General features: G+C 40.5%; 1 protein-coding gene across 5 annotated transcripts in view; it reads left to right on the top strand.

Moving 5' to 3' along the window:
- Nucleotides 1-24,517, top strand: part of DOCK6 (dedicator of cytokinesis 6) — a 109,961-nt gene that overhangs the window by 65,380 nt on the left and 20,064 nt on the right. For all 5 annotated transcript variants that reach the window (XM_088137625.1, XM_088137621.1, XM_088137624.1 and 2 more), the window contains 17 exons: nt 280-375; nt 954-1,094; nt 2,626-2,739; nt 4,840-5,010; nt 5,773-5,912; nt 7,148-7,317; nt 10,374-10,525; nt 15,465-15,647; nt 16,592-16,718; nt 17,177-17,261; nt 18,375-18,471; nt 19,679-19,813; nt 20,733-20,885; nt 21,671-21,829; nt 22,656-22,756; nt 23,619-23,811; nt 24,290-24,433. In XM_088137625.1, coding sequence (XP_087993751.1) covers nt 280-375; nt 954-1,094; nt 2,626-2,739; nt 4,840-5,010; nt 5,773-5,912; nt 7,148-7,317; nt 10,374-10,525; nt 15,465-15,647; nt 16,592-16,718; nt 17,177-17,261; nt 18,375-18,471; nt 19,679-19,813; nt 20,733-20,885; nt 21,671-21,829; nt 22,656-22,756; nt 23,619-23,811; nt 24,290-24,433 — 2,361 coding nt within the window. The remainder of the gene's footprint in view (nt 1-279; nt 376-953; nt 1,095-2,625; nt 2,740-4,839; nt 5,011-5,772; nt 5,913-7,147; nt 7,318-10,373; nt 10,526-15,464; nt 15,648-16,591; nt 16,719-17,176; nt 17,262-18,374; nt 18,472-19,678; nt 19,814-20,732; nt 20,886-21,670; nt 21,830-22,655; nt 22,757-23,618; nt 23,812-24,289; nt 24,434-24,517) is intronic.

Here is a 24,517-nt window from a genome sequence, read left to right as displayed (position 1 = left end):
AAATCTATTTAGGAACAAAAAACCCAGAAGAGCTGCAGTGTGCCTTTTGCTTTATAGAGTAAGGAATCTCTGTCTGAAAACAGCATCCATGGAAGAACAGGAATATATATTTGTATTTATTCCTGTTGTATTTTACTTCTCCCCCTCCCCTGCTGAGATCTCCAGAAGCACCAGTTGGTGGCTAGAAAACTGATTCTGCAGGGCCTTCTCTGAATTGTTCAATACAGCTTACCACGGCCTTTGTCCTTCGTAACTCTCTTTTGCTGTCTGGGCCTGCAGCTGCTTCATGAAGAATTGGCCCTCCAGTGGGTGGTGAGCACCAGTTCTGTGCGGGAGGCTGCTTTGCATCAAGCCTGGTTCTTCTTCCAGCTGATGGTATGTTCAGATCGCCAGTCTTTATAGTCAGAAACACTGACTTTTCTTCACTTGCTTAATTTTTTTTTAATAGGCAGTCTTTTTGCTATCTATACAGAATTTTTGGTTTTGTACAATACTAACATTTCCAATTTACCATTTTGTCCTTCTAGGTATTTAGATATAGTAACTGTCCCACCATTTGTATTTGGGAGCAGAGGATGGGCAATCAAAGAATTTGATTGGCTCCACCTTTGCATGTTGATCATGATCACATATTTTTCAGATCTGAAGTGAAGCCTTGCCCATATGTCCTATCCTGTTAACGATCTCTAACTTTTCAGTAAGGAGAGAGAAAGAACCCTTCCATAAGGAAAGTGACAAAAGTAGTCAGGATAGTGGTTGAATAAGATTCCTTATTGGAAGTACAGCTCATAGTTTACTAAAGCACAGACTAAATCCAATACTCCAGGAGGAGTCACTGCCTGAATGGCAGCCTAGATTGGTTGAGGTTCAGATTGGAACCCACTGGGCGGATTATTTGGGCTGATGCATACACACTCTGGCTCTCTGTTGACAGGGGTTTGTGCTTCTTGCAGGTGAAGAGTATGGTGCACCATCTGTTCCTATGTGACAAGCTAGAGGCCCCGCGCAAGATGCGCTTCCCTGGCCGCTTTATCGATGACATCTCAGCTCTAGTGTACACTGTCAGTGCCGAAATTGTCAGCCGTTGTCAGAAGGTTTGTGAAAGACTCTTAGGAAAAGTTCAGTCTTAAGTAGCTTTTAGAGTGTTAAAAAGAAAGAGGGCAAGGCTTAATTCTAACCTTAATTCCACAAGTTTGGGGCTGCAACTGAAAAAATAGCTTCTTCTGGCCTCTGTTTTCTTTGCTTCGTGGAACTGGGGTATGACCAGGAGCTTCTGAGAAGAATGGCCTGGGCAGGCTAATTCAAGTAGCAGGTGGTCCTGCAGATACCTAGGTGCCCAACCCTATAGGGGTTCATAGGTCAAAATCAACACTTTGAATTGTACCCAAAAACCTATTGGTAACCAATATAGGGTCTGAAAGACATGTGTAATGTGCTTTTCATGAATAACACCCATCGCTAGGCAGCTATTCCATTTTGTATTAATTGCAGTTTTCAAAGACAGCCCCAATTAAAGCTCATTGGAATAGTCTAACGATTATTAATGATGAGGACATGTGTCACTGTCACATGTCACTGTCACAAGAACACTGTCACAAGATCAAGGTAAGGCTAGTACTGGCACACCAGCCAAACCTGGGCAAAGATTGCCTGGCAGTAGCTGTAACTTCCAAATCACGGGCCTGTTTTCTCAGGGGCAGTGCCACCCCCATTAAGAGACAACACTGGAGCTGATTGACAATACTGAAGTAAACTTGTCTTGCTTGGGTTCAATTTCAACTTGTTTTGTCTAATACAGACCCCTACAGGTTCCAGTCAGCAGGTCAAGACTTCCACAGCCTCCCTGGTATGGCCTAGGTTGGCAGTGTATAGCTGGGTATCATCAACATACTGATGATGATGATGCACCCTGAATCAATGGATGTGTCCCATTAGTTTCATGTAGATGTCAAACATGAGGGGACCAATCCTGAAGCACCTCACAAGTGCCACCAAGCCAACCTCTTCTCACCAATCACCACTAACTGGATCTTCCCACCAAGGAAAGAGCAAAACTACTGCAAAGCAATGTTTTGCATTCCCAAACCTTGCGGTGATCAGAAGAATACCATGGTTGATGGTCTTGAAAGCTGCTGAGAGACTAAAAGGACCAGAAGGGGTATACTACCCCTGGCTAGCTCCTAACAAAGACAGTCCACCAGAGCAACCAACACTGTTTCCACCCCATGCTCAGGCCTGAATCCTAACTGAAAACAATCTAGGTAATCTGCTTCCTCAGGTCATCCTGTAGCTGAATTTCTACCACCCTCTCAACAACTTTTCCTAAAAGGGGAAGGTTGAAGACTGGATGATATATGTCAAACTTCACAAATTCTAAGCTTGGCCAGGTCTCTATTTAACTTTACCAATGGCACAGATATAGAATGTATTGGTGTAATACGGCTCAAGTTTTATTGAAATGTGTAGGCCTTGCCCCATTTGCATTTTGCCCGTTGTGTCCACAGCTCATCAGTTGTGGACAGTGTGAAAAACCTCTAATTTCTGCACTCTGCTGCTGCACTCTGTCAGAGGTCCATAAAAGCCTTGGGTAGTGGCAATTCATACATGGTGATGCTGTTTCCATAGGAAGTGGAGCTGGTGGAGCATCTCAACACTAGCCTGGCCTTTTTTCTCAATGACCTGCTGTCGTTCATGGATCGTGGCTTTGTCTTTGGTCTTCTGCGTTCCTATTATAAGCAGGTAATAAGAGGGATTTCAGTGTGCTTTTTCCCAGAGTTGCCAATTTCCTGTTGGGGAGGGGCCACATTAGTTGGGTTTTCTTTTGGTAGGCGACTGTGGAAATCCTTTTGCATTGGAGGGCTTAAACTATTTGGATGATCTCCATAAAGCTTAGCAAATAGACTATGGCTGTGATTTTTACTAGTACCTTTGAGAGAGCATGAATTTCTACAAAATATCTGAATTCTTTCTTCCAGATTCTTAGAACCTATATATGATGATTTCTTCTAATCAACCTTTTTCTTCATTAGTCATTTCACAGAAGGGTGAGAAAAAAAAACACAGAAGCACAGATTCATGAGTATGATTGAATATGCACCATCAAATCAATGTCAACAACAAGCAACCACATAGATTTTCTCCATGATGATTTCTCCCTAACCAGTCTTGCAATGGTGCACCCATCACCACTGTAACTGAGTCCATCCATCTAATAATTCTCTTCTTTTTCCTTCCACCTTTCCCAGCATTAGAACATTCTGCAGAGACCTAGATCTTCACATCATGAGTATCAGTGTCTTGCAAATCAGGACAAAAATATGTAAATGTAATTGGATACTTTTCACATGGCTGCAATTGCAGCATTGAGACTCTTGGGACAAAAATTGGATTTGTTTATTGATAGTTTATCTTTATTTTTTTATTAGATGTATCTGACCTCTTGAAACCAGCTGGGATCTAAGTGGCTTATGGAGTTCAAATATTAAAAACAGAATGCAGATCAGAAAAATCAAAAAGTGACTAAAAATAAGTTAAAAATTACCAACATGTAAAAGTAGCACCACTATATAACAATTAATCCCCAGAGGCCCTCCAGAAGGCCACAGGAATGGAGCCATGCATGCTTCAGCAGGCAAATCTTTTCCAGAGGAGAGAAACTGCTACAGATAAGGCCCTCCCTTAGGCCCCTTCCCACAATATCTCCTGGTAGGAGGGAACCCTCCATAGGTACTCCCTAGTTGTCCAGATAGGATGGGCAGAAACTTGTGGGGAAAGACAGACCCTAAGATACCTATCCCCAAGCCATATAGGGCTTTATAATTTACATTTTTTAAACTTAATCCTGGATTTCTGTACAATAAGAAGCCAGGAATAACTGCTTCGCTCAAGTTCCCATGTATATCTTTCTGTTCTGTTTTCAAATACAACTTTTGGTTCTCTTTGGTTTCCCAGGGCAAGATTAAATTTGTTTCCTCCTGACTCTATTTCTTTTCTCTCTCTCCCCATTCTAGAGTGACATACATACATAAAGATGTAATGGTGCCTCCAGGAGATACTTATATAGAGGAATGGGGTTGGCTTCTCAAACAGGGGTGAGGGCAGTTGCAACCAGGAAGCTTAGAATAGAACATTAATAGTTCAACACTTTTAGTATGAATGGCTGCTGATGTTGTTCAGTCATTCTGTTGCTTATTCATGATCTGGTAGACATCCTTTCACCAGGATTTGCTCTCAGTAACTGCTTCTTTGAGTTCTTCTAAGTTCATGCTTATGATACCAATATACCACCCAACTGTCGTCTTCTGGCCTCTTTTCCCATTACTTTTGATTTTTCCAAGGCTAACTGCTGATACTGATAGGAGATCTTTATAGTGGAAGAGGAATCCTTCTGCTACATCAGAAAGTTATCTTTAGGAATCTGATGTAAAATCCAACTGTCTCTATAATTCATTTTACTATGCACTTGTTCACTGTCATAATTTCAATATTTAAAAATAATTGGCTGTGAAGTTACCCCATAGCTTATTGCAGAGTTAGAGCATCATTTTTTGCACAGAATATTTTGGATCCCATTCTGGGTTCCCTCTCATTCCCCAAACATAATTCAGCCTCCTTACTGCTTCCTGCAGAAAGGTTTGCTTGCTGTCTTTTATGGATGCAGACAGAGATAGAGCGGCCTGCCCTGACATATTTTTGAGCTTCTAATTTATTATAAAAGCTCTGATCTAGTATGGACTGCAGAAGAAAGTTGTTGGGATAACAGTTTCTGGAGCCTGGAAGATGGATCTGCATCGCTACACTAAGACTAGGATAATTCAAGGCTTTCTTCTTGTTCTCCAGATCAATAACTGGCTATTGACCACACAGAATCCCAATGCCCTCATTGCTCTCAGAATGGACTTCATCCGTATCATCTGCAGCCACGAACACTATGTCACCCTGAATCTTCCCTGCAGTGGCCTATCCCCTCCTGCTTCCCCTTCTCCCTCCGTCTCATCAGCAACCTCCCAGGTAGGCAGACCAGCATGAAGGAAGAGGATGATAGACAAGAGCCTCTTGTTAAAGATCAGGTTCTCCCCTTCTGTGTTCCCATCACCTCCAGAAGCTTCCACCCTGAATGTGGACGTTCTGTTTAACTGCCAGGTTTCAGGCTTTGGATGGATCCCTCCTCTCTGAATTTTTCCAGTGTTTAAAATAGTTGTTGAGGTAAGGGGTGGGGGAGAAAGACTGGTGGCTCAGGGAAAATTTGCCATAGGTTTCCAGGAAATATATGAAAAATGGGAAATATTGCCTTTGCACTACCTGAATCTCTTAGAGGAAAGGCAAGATATAAAAGTATTGATATATAAAAAGAGGCAAATAACAATTTGGCCGCAGGCTCAGGGCAGGAATTAGCAGAATTGCCAGGGGTAAGACAAACAGTGACAGCAGAGTATTCTTTCCTGGGAAAAGAACATTATTCTATGATGGAAAAGAAGCATTTCCCTCTATTGGGGAATGTGTGCTGCTGAGTTACCTACTCTTCCTTATTGACCCTTGCACAGCCTTTCATCTCTTCTCTCTGTTCTCCTCTACCTCCCATTCGCCATTGCAGACAGTCCCTAGAGGGGAGATGGAGAGTCTCTGAGTCAGTCAGAGAGAAGTGATGGATAATAGCTGCTGTAATGGGGGAAAGGGCCCTTGGATTGTGGCCCTTTGTTTTGCCTTTGTAAGGGCAGGAATGGCTCAGGATGCAGCTCTGCCTGGCTTTTCATCGGCCGCCTCCTTTTTCAGAGTTCAGCTTTCTCCAGCCACACCCAGGACCAGCGAGTGGCCAGCATGTTTGAGCTCTCTGTAGCCTTTCGGCAACAGCACTTCCTGGCGGGCTTGGTGTTGATGGAACTGGCACTCATCCTGGAGCCTGATGCTGAGGGGTAGGTATGATCTAGTAGGGAAAACTGAAGTCCTGCGGCTGCATGTGGCCCCTCAAAATCCCCTGACTACAATAGCCAAAAATGGGAGATATCGTCTTCCACTCCTTGAGACTGGAAATTAATGTAAACCAGGGTTTCTCAACTTTGCTAACTTCAAGATGTGTGGACTTCAATTCCCAGCATGCTGGCTGGGAAATTCTGAGAGTTGGAAGTCCATGCACCTTAAAGTTGCCAAAGTTGAGAAACACTGGCGTAAATAATACCCTTCCCAAACTCCCTCCCCTGAAACCCTGAAGACAAATAACAGAAAATCCTGATGCCACCCATGTGTATGGCACAGCCCTGCCCACTTTGGATCTTCACTTTGCCCTCCCTCTTAAGTGCAACTCTGGGCCACTAAAAGACTGTCCATCTTTGGTCAAGGGGAGGATTTGCAGTAGAGTGTGTTTTTTTAATCTCTTTGCCTGCAAATCAAAGTTCTGTCTGAGGCAGTACATCTCTGAAAAAAGCAAATGACAGAGAAGAGATAACACTGAAATAGAAAACAAACTGAGGGAGGCTGTCCCAGAGGAGACCCCCTTCACCTTCTGCCCACAGCTTATGACTGAGACTTCCTGCCAGAGAGGCTGTTTATGCTCTGAGGTTAGGGCTGGCCTGCTCAGCCTCTCCAGACTGCAAAGGGATTGCTTCTCCGGGAGAGGCTGAGCAGTGTTCTTCAAGCCAGGAAACCATGCGTCTTACTTGAACTGAGTTTATATTTAGCCAGCAACTTCTTGTAACATTAGTGAAGCAATACTGAAAGAGGCACTCCATGCATAGGTGCACGAGGCCGTTCCCATTGAAGGATAAAATCTTCCAACTGAATTGCATACAGTTTTCTTGGCAACCGCATGGAAGTGGTTTGCCACTGATTTCCCAACCTGGTGGGAGCCTGGTTTTCCCTGGTAGTTCCCCACAGATGAACCAGGCCAGACCCTGTCCAGCTTCCTGGTTCAGACAGGGTCAGCCAGGTGCTGCCACCTGCAGGGGTGTGGATATTTTTTTATGACTTCCTTATGGCAATCAGCCTTCTCACTTCTAGAATGAGGGAAGGACTTGGGGGCTTCTTTGTTGCCCTGTGGGCAATGGCCAGCATTTTTTCCTGTCCTTGGAGGAAGGAATGAAACTACACTGTTTTGCGTCTCTGTTCTCAAAATCTTTCTGTAGTATTGCTACTCTTTCCCTTCCTCCATCAGGGCCTTCTTCCTGCACAAGAAGGCCATCTGTACTCTACACAACCTGCTGTGCAGTCATGACTCTGACACCCGCTACATGGACCCTGCTGTGCGGGCCCAAGTGGCTCAGCTCTATTTGCCTCTGATTGGCATCATCATGGATGCTCTACCGCAGCTCTATGACTTCACAGGTAAGGCCAGGAGCGGGGGGGGGGGCGGCGGCGGAGGGTAATAGATGAAAGACCCAATGTGTACAGACACTGCCAAAGGAGACCACCTTTCTAGACCATTTTTGCCAGTCTTCTGTCCTCAGGTCTTTAAATAGTTAGTCTGTTAGCTTCAGTACAGCTAGGCACTTAAGTCACATTGAAATACAGAAGAGTTATGATGCTGGTGCGTTTTAATGTGTTACCAACAGGGAAGTAGTAGAAAATCCCATATGAAAATTAGCTCTGTCCATGCAGAATTATTGAAACAAGAACCATTTTTCTTTTGCGTTGTATTTTCCATGAAGACATCCATACTCATTATATAATTCCATAAATAGTTAACTTTCCAGGGCACTCAGATTTATTTTATTTTAGGACCTGTCATCAAATCAGAATGACTTAGTCCAAGTGTTTCTACATTTTGTTATATTGCCTGTAAATTTCATACAGAGTTGATTGTCTGGCACTACTGTTTTTTTTTTAATGTCAGTTTTTAATAGTTTTATAATCATGTGATTCGTATACTCTTGGTCTTTGACCATAATAAAGCACTGAACAATTTGGAGAGAATCAGCTGACCAATAGGGTCCCATAGTCCTGGTATCAGTGATGTCAAAGTGGAGTAGGTGTTCTCCCTCCAAGAGAGGACATATAGTGATATATAGCATTGCTACCTGGTTTGCTCAGCCATTTTGATACAACGATCAGTACAGTGAAGCCAGGCCAAGTTGACTTTTTAATAGCTTTGCTATTCTACATCTGACCAAATTGTAAGTAGCTACTTTTATTAAACATGGCCATTTTATTTCAAAGCCTAAAATCAGCAGACTTTCTTTATATTTCATTCTGCTTGTAATCTCTTTGACAATCTGTCATAGCTTTTCTTATCAGATTTTCTATTTCTGCTGTTTATTCTGATTCCTCAGCTAAATCCTTGGTGATGGGTACAAATTGATCACCTATATTTATGTCACTTGATTCCAGCATACAAAGATAAAAGTCAGCATTAACAATATATTTGATAATTGTTCTGTATTAATTTTTTTGTATCAAAAGATCCTTTTGATACATGGAGAACAATGTATAAAGTTAAAACCAAATCAGTTAATACATTATGATTACCAGACATAAGAACAGGGAAATGATTACCATATTTTTCCGTCTATAAGACAATACTTTTTTCTAAAATCGTTACACTAAAAATTGAAGGGCATCTTATGCAAGGAAGTAAGCGAAGGAGAGAACCGTGCGGTTGCGAAACTGCCCATACTTTGTCTCTGCAAACAGGCTTCCTCCAATCACGAGCCTTATGTAACTGACGTCAGCTGATGCTGAACAAACCAATTGGAGGAAGTCTGTTTGCAGAGACAAGCTATCAGCAGTTTCACTCGTGATTGAATGTAATCAGTTATGCAAAAGAGCATGGAAATAGAGCTGCAGAGTGACAGTTTGGACCTCCTCCCACTGAGTGTATCATGTAAATGTTACCTAATTACTAAATAAAAATGTGTTCTGCTTTATCTTTAAAATATTGATTTTTAATTTTGGGTTGGAAAAGTGGGGGTCGTCTTATACATGGGGGCATCTTATAGATGGAAAAATACGGTATTTCACATTCATGGCTATATCCATTTTCCTTCCTTACTTCCCTCCTATTCTTAATTAATCCATGTATTTGTAAATTTTGGTATCACTAAATCATATTTTGCCATTGTTGATGACCGAAACCGCTGTAAAATCTATTGGCCCAGTACAACAGATTGACTTTTTAAAAAATAGAAATCAACTTTCAGTTATAAAGCCTATTAAAATTTGAGTTGCCTCAGAAAAAATTCAGACTGGAAATAATTGTGTATCCTGTGCCGGTGTTTTTTTGTGTGTGTGTGAAGAACACAACAGTTTAAGCAGAATTAAAGCAAGTATAATTGAGTGAATGACCATGGAGAGATGGAGTGAGAGGCTAGTGAAAAGCAAACAAGAACATTATGAAAGAGATTAGGAAAGGAATCCTTAGAGTTTAAAGAACCAAAGTAAGATCTGGGGCTTGATCTAGGAATCTCACAGCTTGATTGTGAAATCTGATCGTTAGGCTTTAGGATTGTGTCAACTCAAATATTTGAGCTTGGGGAAATGATACAGGTCTGCTTTGCTTAACCCAATTTTGCTTAAATTTGCTTAAATTGTAGACAGGTTGAGGTTTCTGGGGATTGGCTGGGTGTGCTTCCTGTACCCTGAGGGCTCTCACCTATGATTTTGAACTCCAAGAGTTCTGTGATGGTCATACTGGCTTTGAAACGTTGGGGACTGAAGTCCATGCATCTACAAGGCACTCAGGCCAGGGAAAGCTGAACTGTCCTTTCACCTGTCCTTTGGGACAGCATTTCCCCTGAGATTGATACGGCTTCAACCCTGCTGACCTTTAGAAAGGTGTTAAAAACCTGGCTCTACACAATGGGCCAGGGCAATTTATGTACCTATGTATTTGTGGTTTAAGTTTTTAACTTCCCATGGTGTGTTTTTATGCTTTTAATCCTCTTTGCAAGCTACCTTGAGTCGCTCGTCAGTTGGGCAGCCCTGTAAATCAAACAAATCAACAAAGAAAATGCTAAGAGTTTGCTCTCCTGGATTTGCTTGCTCAGCATTGTAGAACTTCTTGCCTACTGAATTTGCTTCCTTCCAAATTCTAGCAGCCCCAGGCTTGGTCTTATGAGTCCTTTTTTTCCAAAGATCAGCTTCTTGTTCTAACAACAATGGTTGGCCTTTACTTTAAAAATAAAAATGACTACCTGAAATGCTTTGAAGTACATTTTAACTTTGGTGTACCATTTTGTTGTGTTTACAATATTTTAATTGGCAGGTGATCTGTTGATTTTTATTAGCTGCTTTCAGGTCTCCCATTGGAGATACCTTAGTCTAAACAAGGATCAGCTTTGTTTTTCTGTTTTCATAGATGGAACACCATCAAAGTGGCTGACTGGGTGGAAAAAAGTTTATTTTTTTCCCCCCTCATTCAAGCACTAGCCAATTCTGCTTTACAGAGAACCATATCCAGCGAGGGCGGCTAGCCTCTGTGATGGTTGATGATGGAGATGGAGACGGCAGCACCATTAGCCAATCAGTTGCCATGGCCATTGCGGGCTCTCCCCTGCCTCATACCCATCGGCCTGCGGTCTTCCAAATGCCATCAGGGGTGAGCATCCAATGATCTTGAGAGATAGGAATGTAGAACACAATCCAGGCCTAACAGGGGTGGGGAATTCCTGCACATCACACTCAGGATTTGAAGCTTCACATTCTCCAGCTTTGAGGAGTTTCTCTCATGGAGATGAGACCATGTACCTCACGAATTTGTACCTTTCCCAGTGATATGAATCTAACCACATAAGGACTCTTCTTACATCCACAAGTCTCAGGAGAAAATAGGTACATCCCATCTCAGCAGCCATCTCAGTCTCAAATGTCATGCTGAATATTGTGGGACATCCCAGAATAAAAAGTTCTCAAATGCCGAGCTGTGGAGTGGCTGCTGAGATTGCATCTACTGTGCATATCTAAAGCAGTATCTTTTTTTTTTTTTATAATTTTTTTATTTTTTACAACAAACACAAACAAACAATAACATAAAAAACATTAAAAAAACCATCTTCCATTTTAAACCGTGTGTCAGCCAGTTACCAATCATTTGTGCCATCCTTTCATAGTCTTCACTCATCATTTATATAGAATCTCATGTCATCTATCTAACACATATTTATATATTTATCAATTATCAATTATTATTCATTTGTTACTAGTCTATAACACCAGCTTTCATAATAGGATTTATATCATTTTTATCCATATATATATATATATATATATAGTAATTTATATCAGTTTGTCAAGTTTCTATTATATAATTTGCTGATCTATTACATTACTATATCTTTTCATCCAACCATTGATAAAACAGATCCCATATCATATAGAATTGTTTATCTTCTTGCTCTCTAATTTCAAATGTTAATTTACTCATCTCTGCACATTCCATAATTTTCTTAATGACTTCCTCCTGCATAGGTACTTTTTCATTTTTCCAATTTTTAGCAAATACAATTCTAGCCGCTGTCAGAACATTTACAATCAAATATTTCAGTTCTTTACTATATGTTTCAGGTATAATTCCTAATAGGAATATCTCTGGTTTAAAGTCTATATGTTGTTTTATCATTTTTTCCAACCATGTGTGGATTTTAATCCAATATCTTTTAGCTTCTGGGCATGTCCACCACATATGGTAGTATGTACCGGGCTTCTGATGGCACTTCCAACATTTATCAGACTTGTTCTTGTACATTCTCGCAATCCTTGCTGGAGGTAAATGCCACCTATAAAACATCTTATACAAGTTTTCTTTATATGCAGTTGACATTGTCATTTTATAGTTTTGAGACCATAATTTTTGCCACTTCTCTAAATCAATTCCGTATCCAAAATTTTTCCCCCATGCGATCATTGTATCTTTAACCTGTTCTTCCTCCATCTTAAATTCTAGTAAATGTCCATAAAGTTTTTTAATCACCTTTTCATCAGTACCCATCAAAATTTTGTCTAAAACAGTCAGCTCATCATAAATACCTTCTGCTTTAAAATCTTTATCGAATCTAGATTGTATTTGCAAATATGAGAACCAGTTCATTTTTATACCTTGTTCTTCCAACGCTTGCATAGTTTTAAGTTCACCCTTTTCATTCAATATCTCAGTATATCTAACTGTTTGTTCCTTTTTATATGTTATTGAATAAGAAAAGGCTTCAATAGTGGATATCCATCGTGGAACTTTTAAATAATATTGTCTTCTTGTCTTCTCCCAGTTTAAAAACAATGCCTCTCGAATATAGTGCCTTCTAAAATAGCCCTGTGTTTTCGTTCCCTTATACCATAAGAAAGCATGCCAGCCCAACAACAGGTCATGTCCCTCTAAGGTCAATAGTCTATTATTTCTTAAAGTTATCCAGTCCTTTACCCACATCAGATTTGTCGCCTGGTAGTATAATTCCCAGTTAGGCAAGGCAAACCCACCTCTTACTCTTGCATCTTGTAGTAATTTAAGCTTTATTCTTGCCTTTTTACCCTGCCAGATGTATTTCAATACAATTTTATTTAAATCATCAAAAAACTCTTTCCCTAAACGAATTGGAATTGTCTGGAATAGATATAAGATCCTAGGCAATATATTCATCTTAATAGTGGATATTCTCCCAATCATTGATAATTGTAAATTCTCCCATTTTGTCAGATCTATTGCAATCTGTCGTTTAAGTTTAACATAATTATCCTCCTTCAATGTACTACATCTTGGTGTAATATATATCCCTAGGTATTTAACCCTGTTTGTGACCTGTATTTCCAAGACTTCTTCCAATTCTTTCTTTTGCCTTGCTAACATATTCTTTGTTAATATCTTTGTTTTATCTTTGTTTATTTTTAATCCTGCTACTTTTCCATATTCTTCTATCTTTTCAATTAATTTAGGTGCTGTTTCCAGTGGGTCCTCTAGTATAAATACTAGGTCATCTGCGAAGGCTTGCAATTTGTACTCTTCCTTTTTGATCTTCATTCCTTTTATTTCTTTCTCTTCTCTTATATTCCTGTTCAACACTTCTAATGTTAAGACAAACAACAAGGGCGATAGTGGACAACCTTGTCTCGTCCCTTTTGTTATGTCTATCTGTTCTGTTAAATCTCCATTTATCATAATTTTTGCAGTCTGCTTATGATATATTGTTTCAATGGCTTGGGTAAATTTTCTACCAAAGCCCATTTGTTCCAATTGCAGTAGCATAAATCGCCAATTCACGTTGTCAAAGGCTTTTTGTGCATCTAAAAATATCAAGGCCATTTGCTTTTCAGGGTGTGCCTCATAGTATTCCAATGTGTCGAGAATTACTCTCATGTTGTCTTTAATTTGTCTCTTTGGCAAAAATCCGTTTTGATCAGCATGGATAAAGTTATTCAAATATCTTTTTAGTCTTTCTGCCAATATTGAAGCAAAAATTTTATAATCTGAATTTAATAAGGATATAGGTCTATAATTTTTAACCTGTTGTGGGTCAGTGTCCTCCTTTGGTATAAGTGTAATATATGCTTCGGTCCATGTTTGGGGTATCCTCTTCTTTGTCATAACCTCATTCATAACTTCCAATAGTTGAAGGCTCAATATGTCCTGGAAGGTTTTGTAAAATTCCACTGGCAGTCCATCTGGACCCGGGGCTTTCCCGACATTCTGCTTTTTAGAGCTTCTGTTAATTCCATCATAGTTATATTCCCCTCTAACATTATTTCAATGTCTTTAGGTATCTGAGGCAATTTCGCTTTCTGTAAATATTGTCTTACTTCTTCTTCTTGTACATTCTCTTGATAATACAATTTTCCATAGTAGTCTTGTATAATTTTTTTCTTGTCCTCATTACCAAAGCAGATCTGTCCTTCTTCATTTATCAATTGATTAATCCTTTTTGATTCTCTCTCTTTTCTCAGTTTATAGGCTAGCCATCTACCTGGTTTATTTGCATCTTCAAAGTAATTCTGTTTAGCACTTCTAATTTTTTGTGCCAGTTCCTCCTTTTCCATTAATCCCATTTTATGTTTAATTAAATCCATTTTCGCTTTAATATCTTTTTTTTTGCGGGGATTTCTGTAACTCTTCTTCCAATTTTTTATGATCATTCTCCAGTAGTTTAAAAGTCTTTTTCTGCGTTATGTTTCTTTTCCTTGTATAATCAATTATTAAACCTCTTGTATAAGCCTTCATTGTATCCCAAAGATTCTGTAATGATGTATCCTCTTTTATTTTCATTAAAAAAGAAGGTAAGTTCTTTCTCTATTTTTTGTTTGAAATCTTTTTCTTTTAGTATCCTATTATTTAAAGTCCATCTAAATCTCTTCCGTTGTCCTTTCCAAATAACTACCATTGGGTTGTGGTCGGCCCAAGTACTTGTTTGTATTTCAATTTCTCGAATGTTAGCAAATAAGTCCGCTGACATCCATATCATGTCAATTCTAGACCAAGATGTATGTCTGTCTGAATAAAAAGTATATTGTTTATTTGCCGGATTTCTTTCTCTCCATGCATCTTTCAAGTCTATTTCTTCTATCATTCGAAGGAAGGATTTGGGCAATGTCTTCCTAGTTCTCTTTGTCAATTTCTGTGTTTTATAGTCCAATTGATCATTCATTATTCCATTAAAATCTCCCATCATACAGATGTTAACATAGTCCAATTCAGCTATTTTCATATGTAATTTCCTATAAAATTCTTCTTGATTGTCATTGGGAGCATAAATTGCAATTAAAAGAATTTTAACATTATTATCTATTATTTCAACCATCAAAATCCTTCCATCATCATCCGCATAGATTTGTTCTGCTGGCATTGTATCTCTAATATATAGGACCACTCCTCTTTTTTTACATTGTGTCAAGGAAGTAAATAATTTACCCAGTTTTTTTTTGCTGCAACAAATATTCGTGTTGTTTTTTGATATGTACTTCTTGCAGACAAATTATATCAAACTTTAACTTCTCTAATTTATGAAATACTTTCCTTCTTTTAATAGCCAGATTAAGTCCATTTATATTGATCGTAATCAATTTTCTTTCCTCCATGTTAGGCTTTATACGAGGGTTTAATTAGTAGATCTTACTTCTCGTTGTTCTCTGGGAACACCATCTCCCCCACTTTCTTCTTTTTCTTTTCCAGTTGCTGCTGCACCAAAGTGGAGGTCATTTATTTGGATGGCATCTAAAAGCGGTAAAGGAGTTACTAAGGTGCCATATAGCAAGTTAGATCATTGGTTCAGCTAGCCCATCCTTTTTGGTTGTGACTGGTAGTGATGCTTCAGGTTCCAGTCAGGAGTCTTCCTTTTCTAACTGGAGGTGCCAGGGATTGAACTGGTACCAGCAAAGCATGTGCTGAACCACCAAGCTATAGCCCTTCCCTTCAGATACAACTCTTTTCCCTCCCCTTTGGATTGTAGCAGTTCTTCCGATTAAAGTTGACTAAATCAATGAACTTCAATCACACGCAGTGTAAGGCATGTTTAGCGTTTGTTGCACGAACTGTTCTACGTCGCTTTTATCGTCTGCAGCCTTCCCGCCAGTACAGCATGCTTTCTGCTGAGGCAAGTCGCAATCTCCTGGTGTGTCTCCTCTGGGTACTGAAGAATGCTGACGGAGCTGTGCTACATCGTTGGCTGGCTGACCTCTCGGCTTTCCATGTGAACCGTCTACTTGACTTACTCTACCTCTGTGTCTCCTGCTTTGAATACAAGGTTAGAAGAATCTGAGAATTATAATTTGGTCCGGTTCCTCTGCTTCAAAGACTGAGGTAAAAACAAGAATTCTGTCTTTGGCTCCTATACTGTTTCTCTAGAAGTTGGTATGGAAGCCAAAAATAAGCATTTTTGTCACAAGCTCCTAAACTGAGTATTGGAAATCTTTGTCTAAGAGCAACATGCTGCTTAGGAAAAGCTGAAAAAATATAATAGTGTATTGAACTTTTAAGAAAAACATAATTGTAATTTAGCCTATGAAGTATTTGAATGAATACCGAAATAATTAATTCACCTAAGTCAAGTAGCAGGATAGCAAAAGTGAATGTATAAAGACAAGCATTATCCTTGCGCTATGCTATTTGTTGTTAGGTGCAGATCTTAAATATTATGAACGCAAAGTCTCGGGCAGAACAGGTTGTTTAGGGATGGGAAAGACTAATGTATCTTCTAAAAGTCAGGAAATTTCTCAGACTCTTCTGTGTGGAAATTGGATGGGAAGACAAATGCAGGAAAAAAACTAGACGAGTGACTTAAAATAATTTAATTTGGCCACCATGCCACTAGCATTTCCATAAAATATTGAGAAATCTCTTGAAATTTTTTTTTTAAAAGGAGTGTTGATGACAGTGAGTGGACGTGGGGAGGGAACATGGTGTTATAACTGGAATCTTGAAATGGGCTTAGTGAAACAGATGTGACAACTTTCTGGAGTAACTGCTGCTGGGATTGTGAGCTGATTTGGCTTCAGCCAGTAATACCTTTGGTGGAGCCAGTGAACCATGATGTTCACTGCTGAACTCCTTTTGAAATAGGCCTTTGATTACTTTGTTCTGTGAGAAGCTGTGTTCCTATTTCTGAAGAACTCTGGGCAATTGGCTGGCAGAACTTGCTCCTGCAGTCAAGTATCTCCTTGCTTAATGAGAACTGATGCCATCCCCTAGGGCAAAAAGGCCTTTGAACGCATCAATAGTCTGACCTTCAAAAAATCTCTGGACATGAAAGCGCGATTGGAGGAAGCCATCTTAGGCACTATCGGGGCACGTCAAGAAATGGTTCGACGCAGTCGAGGTGAGACCAGCCAAAGTGCATGGGGGAGTGGGAGGCACCAGCACAACTCTGCTTCCATAGTTCCCTCTCCCCACGAGATGGACCGCCATTGCTGGGCCACATTTATTGCAAACGTAGTCCGTGATACTAAAGATTCTCTCCCTGAAGAAAATGAACACATTGGGTTTGATTTTCCTTATTTTTTAGATGGGTTCAAATGGAAAGAAATAAGAAAGAAGTTTCTGTTTGTTGTAGTGGTATGGAAATGGATCCATAATTAAAGACAGCTTGATTTTCAGTGTTGCACCATTATAAAGCCTGACAGTCCTATTTGAAATAAGTTCTGTCTGAAATAAAATCAAGAACCCAGATGACTCTCCCAGAGCGCAACATGCTGATCATTTGAGCACTTTCCCCTCAAAACATGTTTTGTATTTATATAGCGGTAAAAGTCAGCCCCTTTTCCCCTTTCTCGGCAGAGCGCGGTCCCTTTGGAAACCAAGAAAACGTTCGCTGGAGGAAGAATATTGCTCACTGGAGGCAGAACTCGGACAAGGTGGACAAGTGCGTTGGTGGGCAATTCTGGTGGAGAGTTCTTATCCATATCTGCACATTCTGCTGCTGGGGAGTCGGTGTGATACACACTGAGTGGTCCTGTGTAGTTTTGGAGAAGGAGGAGCTTTTTCTCCTCCCTTTCATTTATTAATAACACGTACACATTTCCTCCAAAGAGGGAGAAAAAGTTGATTTGGTGATTGCACGTTATCTTACAGAGCCACTTCATTGGGCATTTCTTATTCTAGCAGCTGTATGAGTTGAAGCCTCTGGAAATAACACAAAAAATGAAATGATTCACTTTTCAAGTCAGTTCAGAAATTGGGAGATAGGGATCCTAGCCTTAACTTCACCTCTTTCTGTGAGTTTCATTGTTTTCCTTCAGACCCAAATAGTAGTAACACAGCCTTTTCTCTTTGAGCTCTTGCCTCATTCCTCTTAAAACCCAAATTTTATCTTTCCCAAAATGAGTTAACTCATGGTCATGACTAAGGCAGTTACCCAATGACAGGAACCAAACTTGGGTTCAGTCGTACAATAGTAGCCTCTCACTGAACTTGAATGTGTGGGCATAAGAAGGCCCATTGAGTCCAGCATTCTGTATCATGGTGGCCAAGTGGATGCATTTGGGAAATTTACAGGTCAGGGCTAGAGAGCAATAGTTCCCTTCTACAGTCACATCCCCATCGTGTTCCAGCAACCAGTATTCAAGGCTTGTAGTTTTAAATGTGAAATGATTTTAATTTGTTGCATGGTCCATGAAATTGGTAAAAATCTTTAAAAAAAAAAATCTGTGGAGGAAAAGGCCAAGTCCAAAAGGTAAATTACCAGACAAGAAGCGCTTTTTTACTTTTGCTTCCCTGCCCATAGCCTTCCATGAACTCATAAGCCTAATTTTTCTGGGGGAGGGATAAGCCAGCAGTTTTGGGATAGCCAATTACGTTCACATGACATGTCAGGGGGGACAACTCCTTTTTAGGAAAAGGTAGTTCTGCCCTTTGGCTCTGAAGGCTATATAGGGTGGCACAGTGATCAGAAAACAACTAAATAACTTTGCAAACTTAGATTAATGCCTAGTCATGCAAAATGTCCTAACGTTCACTTTCTTTATCACTTTCTTAGGTCAAAGGAAGAGATGGAACACGATGCTTTAGTAGATGGAAACATGGCCACAGAGGCCAACATGGTGGTGCTGGATACCTTGGAAATTATTGTGCAAGTAAGATCCAGCCTTGCAACAAGGCTCATTGCAACAAAGCTTTGAGTTTCAGTAGACCTGTCTTGTCCTCCAAATGTGAGGGTTACCACTATCTGTTGTGGAACATTCAGAACTGGCCTTAAGAGAAAGGATTCTGCTTCCCAAAATGTATCTAGCATTTTTAGCTCATGATCATGGGGGAGGTGGTGAGAGAGAAAAAGACAAAGTTTCCCAAAAGACATGGATAACAGATCCAAAATGTACTATATTTATTACAATTCCTATCTCTGTAATAATACCTTTGGTTGTTGCTTGCTTATGGTGGTTCTTAGAAACACAGTAGAGCAAAATCAAACTAATATGCTGGGAAGGCCTGAAGATAAAGGATGGATGGGGAGCATGCAGAAACCAAGATGAACCACAGACATTAAGAATCAATAGAAGGGAATATGTGTAGCTCAGGTTGAACTGAGGAGTCCTTGGGGTTCTCTGAGCTTGGTTGTTTTCTTGCAAATGTTTCATTATCTGGCTAGGTAACATCTTCAGTGCTGAAAACAACCAAGCTCAGAGAACCCCAAGGACTCCTCAGACATTAAGAAGGAAAACATGTCTGTGACAAACAGGAGCTTCTCTGAGTTTTACTGATGAAAGAGGCAATCTGACTAAGTGGAAAACCAGACCAAGTCCTGCTGAATAAGGAAGAGGTTCTTCTAAGCCCACATATTTCTAGCCATAACTGAGATCTCCGTTCCTTACGTTGGCTTCTCCACCTGCAAGCAGAGTTTGGCATCTTGATGTATTTCTTTTTTTACCAATATCCTAGACGTAAACACTATAAAGGGATCCCACAATTTAGAATGGACTTAATTGGTTTCCACCGTATTTCAAGGGAATTCTGTATCAAAGGAAATGTAGTGCTTCTCAAAAGTTGTGCCAAATAGTTTTATTTATCATCTGCTTTACAAAAGGAAACTCTGTTTAAAGTGAGATAGGAAACGGCTTTTTTTTAATGGAAGAAATGTTACATTTCTCGTGATAAAATGTTTCCTTGGAACACTTTGGGAATCTCATTTACTTGTGCAGCTGTCATTTTTGTTCTTAGTTCTACTCCTACATTGGAATAGAGTGTGATAGCATGAAACCCTCCTTCGCTGCTTCTGTACAGTTTCCTTCATTCCGGAGTGGTATCTAACAAATTCAATTTTTTCTTCCTTCCCCTCCCCTGTAGACAGTGATCTTGTCTGAAGCCAAGGAGAGTGTCCTGGGTGGGGTGCTGAGGGTGCTTCTTCACAGCATGGGCTGTACACCTAGTGCTGCCTTCTTGCAGCACTGCTTTGCCACCCAGAGAGCACTGGTGAGCAAGGTGAGTCTGCTTGGTGTGGAAAGTCTCACCAAATGCGGTTCCTTCTAGTTTCACAAGGGTCATTTTTCTCAGATGTGGACCGGTAGCATTTTGGCTTCATTTGGAGGCCTTTAGACAAGAAGGGGTCCTCTCCTCTTCTGAACAACCTGTCTGCCCTTTGGATTTCTAGCTGCTGTCATCTCCCTGTGCTTTCTGCCCTATGACTTTAACATCTGCTAGGGGACATCTTGCTTGCCCAGATGCCTCCTTGTCTGAGATTTGCCTCCTATTGTCCGAAGCAGTTTTCCTCAGGCAGTGTTCTCCAGATGTGGAACAGCTCACATAAGGAGGCTGTCACATTGTTCAAGGTCCAGTGAAAGGCACGGATTAGATCTTATTGTTCTGAATGTTTTAATATCTTGGGTTTTAGAAGTGTTACATGATTGGGTGGTATATTTCACTAATGCTAATTGTGTGGAATCTCCAGTACTTTCTGCCCATCCTGTACAACAAGCAGAGTGGGTACACTCCAGCCCCCTTGATTAAACGATGTCATTTGTCAGGACATTGCCTTTTCTGTTGCAGTACCTGACCTCTGGAATAGCATCCCTCTAGAGATTTGTATGGCTTCCACTCTGGTGATGTTCAAGAAGTCCCTGAAAACCTGGCTGTTCCCTCAGGCCTTGGGTTAAGTTGGGTATTAAGCCCTTATAGGATTTCATTTGTTTGAAAGATTATCTTTTCAGACATACATAGTTTGTATTTCTTGTTATTTTTTTAAAATATATTTTAATGTTGTAAGCTGCAGAGAGTCTTATAGAATTGGGTGGCCTTCCACTTCTATTAAACAAATAACAAAATAATAGAGTGCTTATCTGCAGCCATAAGAAAGGCAGTTTTTACCATTGTTATCAAGATAACTTGAATCCTATGCTTACAGTTCCCTGAAATGCTTTTTGAGGAAGACACTGAACTGTGTGCTGATCTGTGCCTGCGTCTTCTACGCCATTGTAGCAGCAGAGTAGCCATCATCCGCACCCACGCAAGCACCTCGCTGTACCTTCTTATGAGACAGAATTTTGAGATTGGCAATGTAAGTGCTGTTGGGAAGAAGGGGGGAGTGGGAGCATTAATGGGTAGGGCAGTTCCCCCATGCAGCTGCTGCCTTAGCAGCAGGGCAGGTACCTGCCAGGACCCGGGCAGCTGAATTGATTCACTCATTCCAGAAAGATTGCCTGCCCATATTTTTCTCTATTTTTCATTTTTCTTCCCTTCATTTATCAGTGTTTTGGGCCTGGGGCTGTTTTACATTACTTTACAAGTTACTGTGGGCATTGTTTATTCATCTGTCTGCTTACTGCATTTATAATGCATTTATATGCCATGCACATATTGTGCCTTTCCATTTTATTGTCCCCCCCTGCCAAAAAAAGTCCTGTAAGGTAGGTTGAGCTAAGATACAGTGCTTGATCCCATGAGCTTCATGTCAAGGGGAGACATGAAGCAGAGTCTCCCCAGTCCCAACCCAGCAACCTGTCCACGTCACCATGCTTGCTGACCTGCATGGTGTTATGTAAAAAAAATGAGCAATAAAATATTTATTGCAGCCCAAGGCCCTAGCTGCCTTTCTTCAGTGGCTCTCATAGACACTGAAAATGTCACCCTTTCAAAACGCAATGAGGCATCACCATTTCCCTTGCGCTTGTTTGCAAAGTGCTTAAGACCTCTGGGCATTTGCCTCAATGGTTTTTGACTTGTGTGGGTAGGCTGAAGGGGCCAGACATGATCAAGAAAGCAGGGTTTTTCTTTTCTATGTATGTCTGAAATTTTGTTGACGTTAAAGATTTCCAACACTCTTTTTGAAACTTCCTTGTAAAGAACTTTGCCCGAGTGAAGATGCAGGTGACCATGTCACTCTCATCACTTGTGGGAACCTCTCAGAACTTCAATGAGGAACACTTGCGGCGCTCACTGAAAACCATCCTTACCTATGCTGAGGAAGACCCAGAGTTGCGAGAGACAACCTTTGCTGAGCAGGTATCATTGCCGGCACCCCCATGAACTGCCAGCGAGAGGTCTGGGGCAAGACTTTGGGCTCTGACTTGCATTGCCAGCCTAGAAATACTACCTTCTCCTTCAGGAGCCAAAGAACTTTTAAAGATTGCATTTGGCTACTTCTGCTCTTCTTGCCATGAGTTCTGTCCCTTTGTTTGAGTGTTGTGTAGTATACTATATCTTCATATGGATATCTGTAACCAAATAAGATAAGTAGCTTTAAATAAAGGAAACCCCAAAGAAAGTACATGGGAAGTATCTAAGGAAAGATAGATACTGAGGTGTAACTATTATATGAATAAGAAATGGAGAATGGGACCACGGGCAACGTGGAAGGCAGTATTTAATGGGCATGCCAAACTTTCAGAACACAGATGCGAGACCTGATCTGGGGAGAGATTGGGGGAAGGAACAGATACTGAATATACATGAACAAAATCCATGTATTTACAGCGTTTTAAAATTTAGAAAAAAGTTTATTCATATAAATAAAAGCTGTTCTTGAAGACTGAATAATAACCAGTTTTGTGGTTGGTGTTATGCAGAATATTAATATTATGCTTGCAAAAGGAAAGACTTGGCTTTCCAAACATTTAGTACTAATATAATGGAGATATATGTTTCTGTTTATTATAGACATGCAATAAAAACATTTTGCATGAAACAGTAAGATTTCTCTGATTAAAAGCAAAAAAGAAAATTGTTTTCCTGCAATCATTTCTAAGCTGGTATCTATTACATTTACATGGATTTTACAAATAGTTTTCCATTGTTGCTAATAGAAATTGCTTTCTCCTTTCCTGCTCAGGTACAAGATCTCGTCTTTAACCTGCACATGATCCTGACAGATACAGTGAAGATGAAGGAGCATCAGGAGGATCCAGAGATGCTGATAGACTTGATGTATAGGTAAGGTCACAGTCAGTGCCTCAGTAGAGAAAGGAATACGAAAACTCCAAAGCCAGAATAGTTTACTTTCCCAGCCTCTGTTCTTCCCTGGATGTTCCCCAGAGAATCAAGAAAAAGGAACCAGTTCCAGGTGCAGCTATCCTGATGTCTTTGACTTGATTCACTGTCCTTTTAGGGAATGTCCAGAAAGGACATTTAGTATTGGTTCATTGGTTGGATATTGGCAGCCACTATGAGCCTCCACCAAGAAGAGCTGAAGCTTTCTAAACAAGAAAAGAGATGTTTCTCAGTACTGGTTTTATTCAGGTCAACCTCTGTCATAGCCAATGTTGAGTAATTAATTATAGAAAGGAAGAGGGAGGCTTGGGATTTTCGTGTCTTGAATATAAATGCATCAGGCATTTTGAGCCTGGAAAGGAAGGAGTGCACAACTGTCAAGGAATATCAAAGGAGAAAATTATTAGAAGGATTTGGAAAGATCTTTTCTCATTTTTATCCTAGATGAATGACCTGGCTACAGCTCCTCTCAGAGGTTTAGGGCTAGAACTCCCATTGTTTCTGCTGGTAGGGAATTACAACCCAAGACATCTGAAGGGCAAACAGCTGGGAAAAGTTGTTAGCCAATATGAGCAAAAAAGCACTTGTCCTCCATTTAAAACATTGAATGTGTCTGCTTTTAAAAGGTGCAAAGTGGAACTAAAGAACACAGTGATGTCGCTAGGAATCACCCTGTAGATATTCCTGACAAGAACACTGGCAGGGTCTCCACCTCACATACTGTAGGAGGATGGGGAAGGCACTTAGTTTAGTAGACGTGTGTAAAAGCCAAGACTTTTGTCCCTGACTGTAACTTGCTTCTCAGGATAGCGAAGGGATACCAGGCATCACCAGATCTGAGGCTGACATGGCTGCAGAACATGGCAGCAAAGCATTCCGAACGTGGAAACCACGCAGAAGCAGCACAGTGTTTGGTGCATTCTGCTGCCCTGGTAGCTGAATATCTTAGCATGTTGGAAGACTGCCGCTACCTACCTGTGGGCTGTGTCACTTTCCAGGTAAGAAAAGGAGGCAAGAGGAGAGCATTTGCTGTAAAAGGACTGACCTGCTGCATCAGAGTAGTGCCTCACCAATCCTCATTCACTCTGTACCTTCATGTCTACTGTTGAAAGAAAAAGTTCCAGCTCTTTACTCTCACTTTCCTCATCCAAGTTCTCTCAACAGAACTGGAAAGAGAGCATAGATGCTCCCTGCCCTAGTAAGACCTCTATGTTTCATTGAAGTTGTAGATCAAAGATCTTTAATGTGATTCCCTAAAGATATTTTGGAATTCAGTTTATGAGCTATAGACAGTATGGTCAATGGCTAAGAATTATGGGAGTTGTCAGCCAAGATATCTGGAGAAGACCAGATTGCCTACCTCAACTCTAGATAGTTATTCCTCTCCGTTTGAGGGGCTTTGGCAGAGGGGAGACTGTAAGAAGAGTTCTGTTTCTCTCTGACTCAGTCTCTCAATAATTCATCTCTGTTTCCAAGAACATCTCTTCCAATGTACTAGAAGAGTCTGCAGTTTCAGATGACATCTTGTCCCCAGATGAAGAGGGCATCTGCTCTGGAAAATACTTCACGGAACAAGGGCTGGTGGGGTTGCTTGAGCAAGCAGCTTCTTCATTTACTTTGGTAAGAGCTTCAAATGTGGCATGATTGGGGCTTACAGGGTGGCAAGAGCAGTGCATTTATTTCCAACATACAAAAGCATTCCGT

This window comes from Python bivittatus, unplaced genomic scaffold (assembly GCF_059951505.1).
Source record: "Python bivittatus isolate LINGU-HERP-01145 unplaced genomic scaffold, Pbiv_v1 ctg000220_np1212, whole genome shotgun sequence".
Classification (NCBI taxonomy): Eukaryota; Metazoa; Chordata; class Lepidosauria; order Squamata; family Pythonidae; genus Python; species Python bivittatus.
Note: the sequence above shows the minus strand (reverse complement) of the source record. Positions and strands in the feature narration are given on the sequence as shown.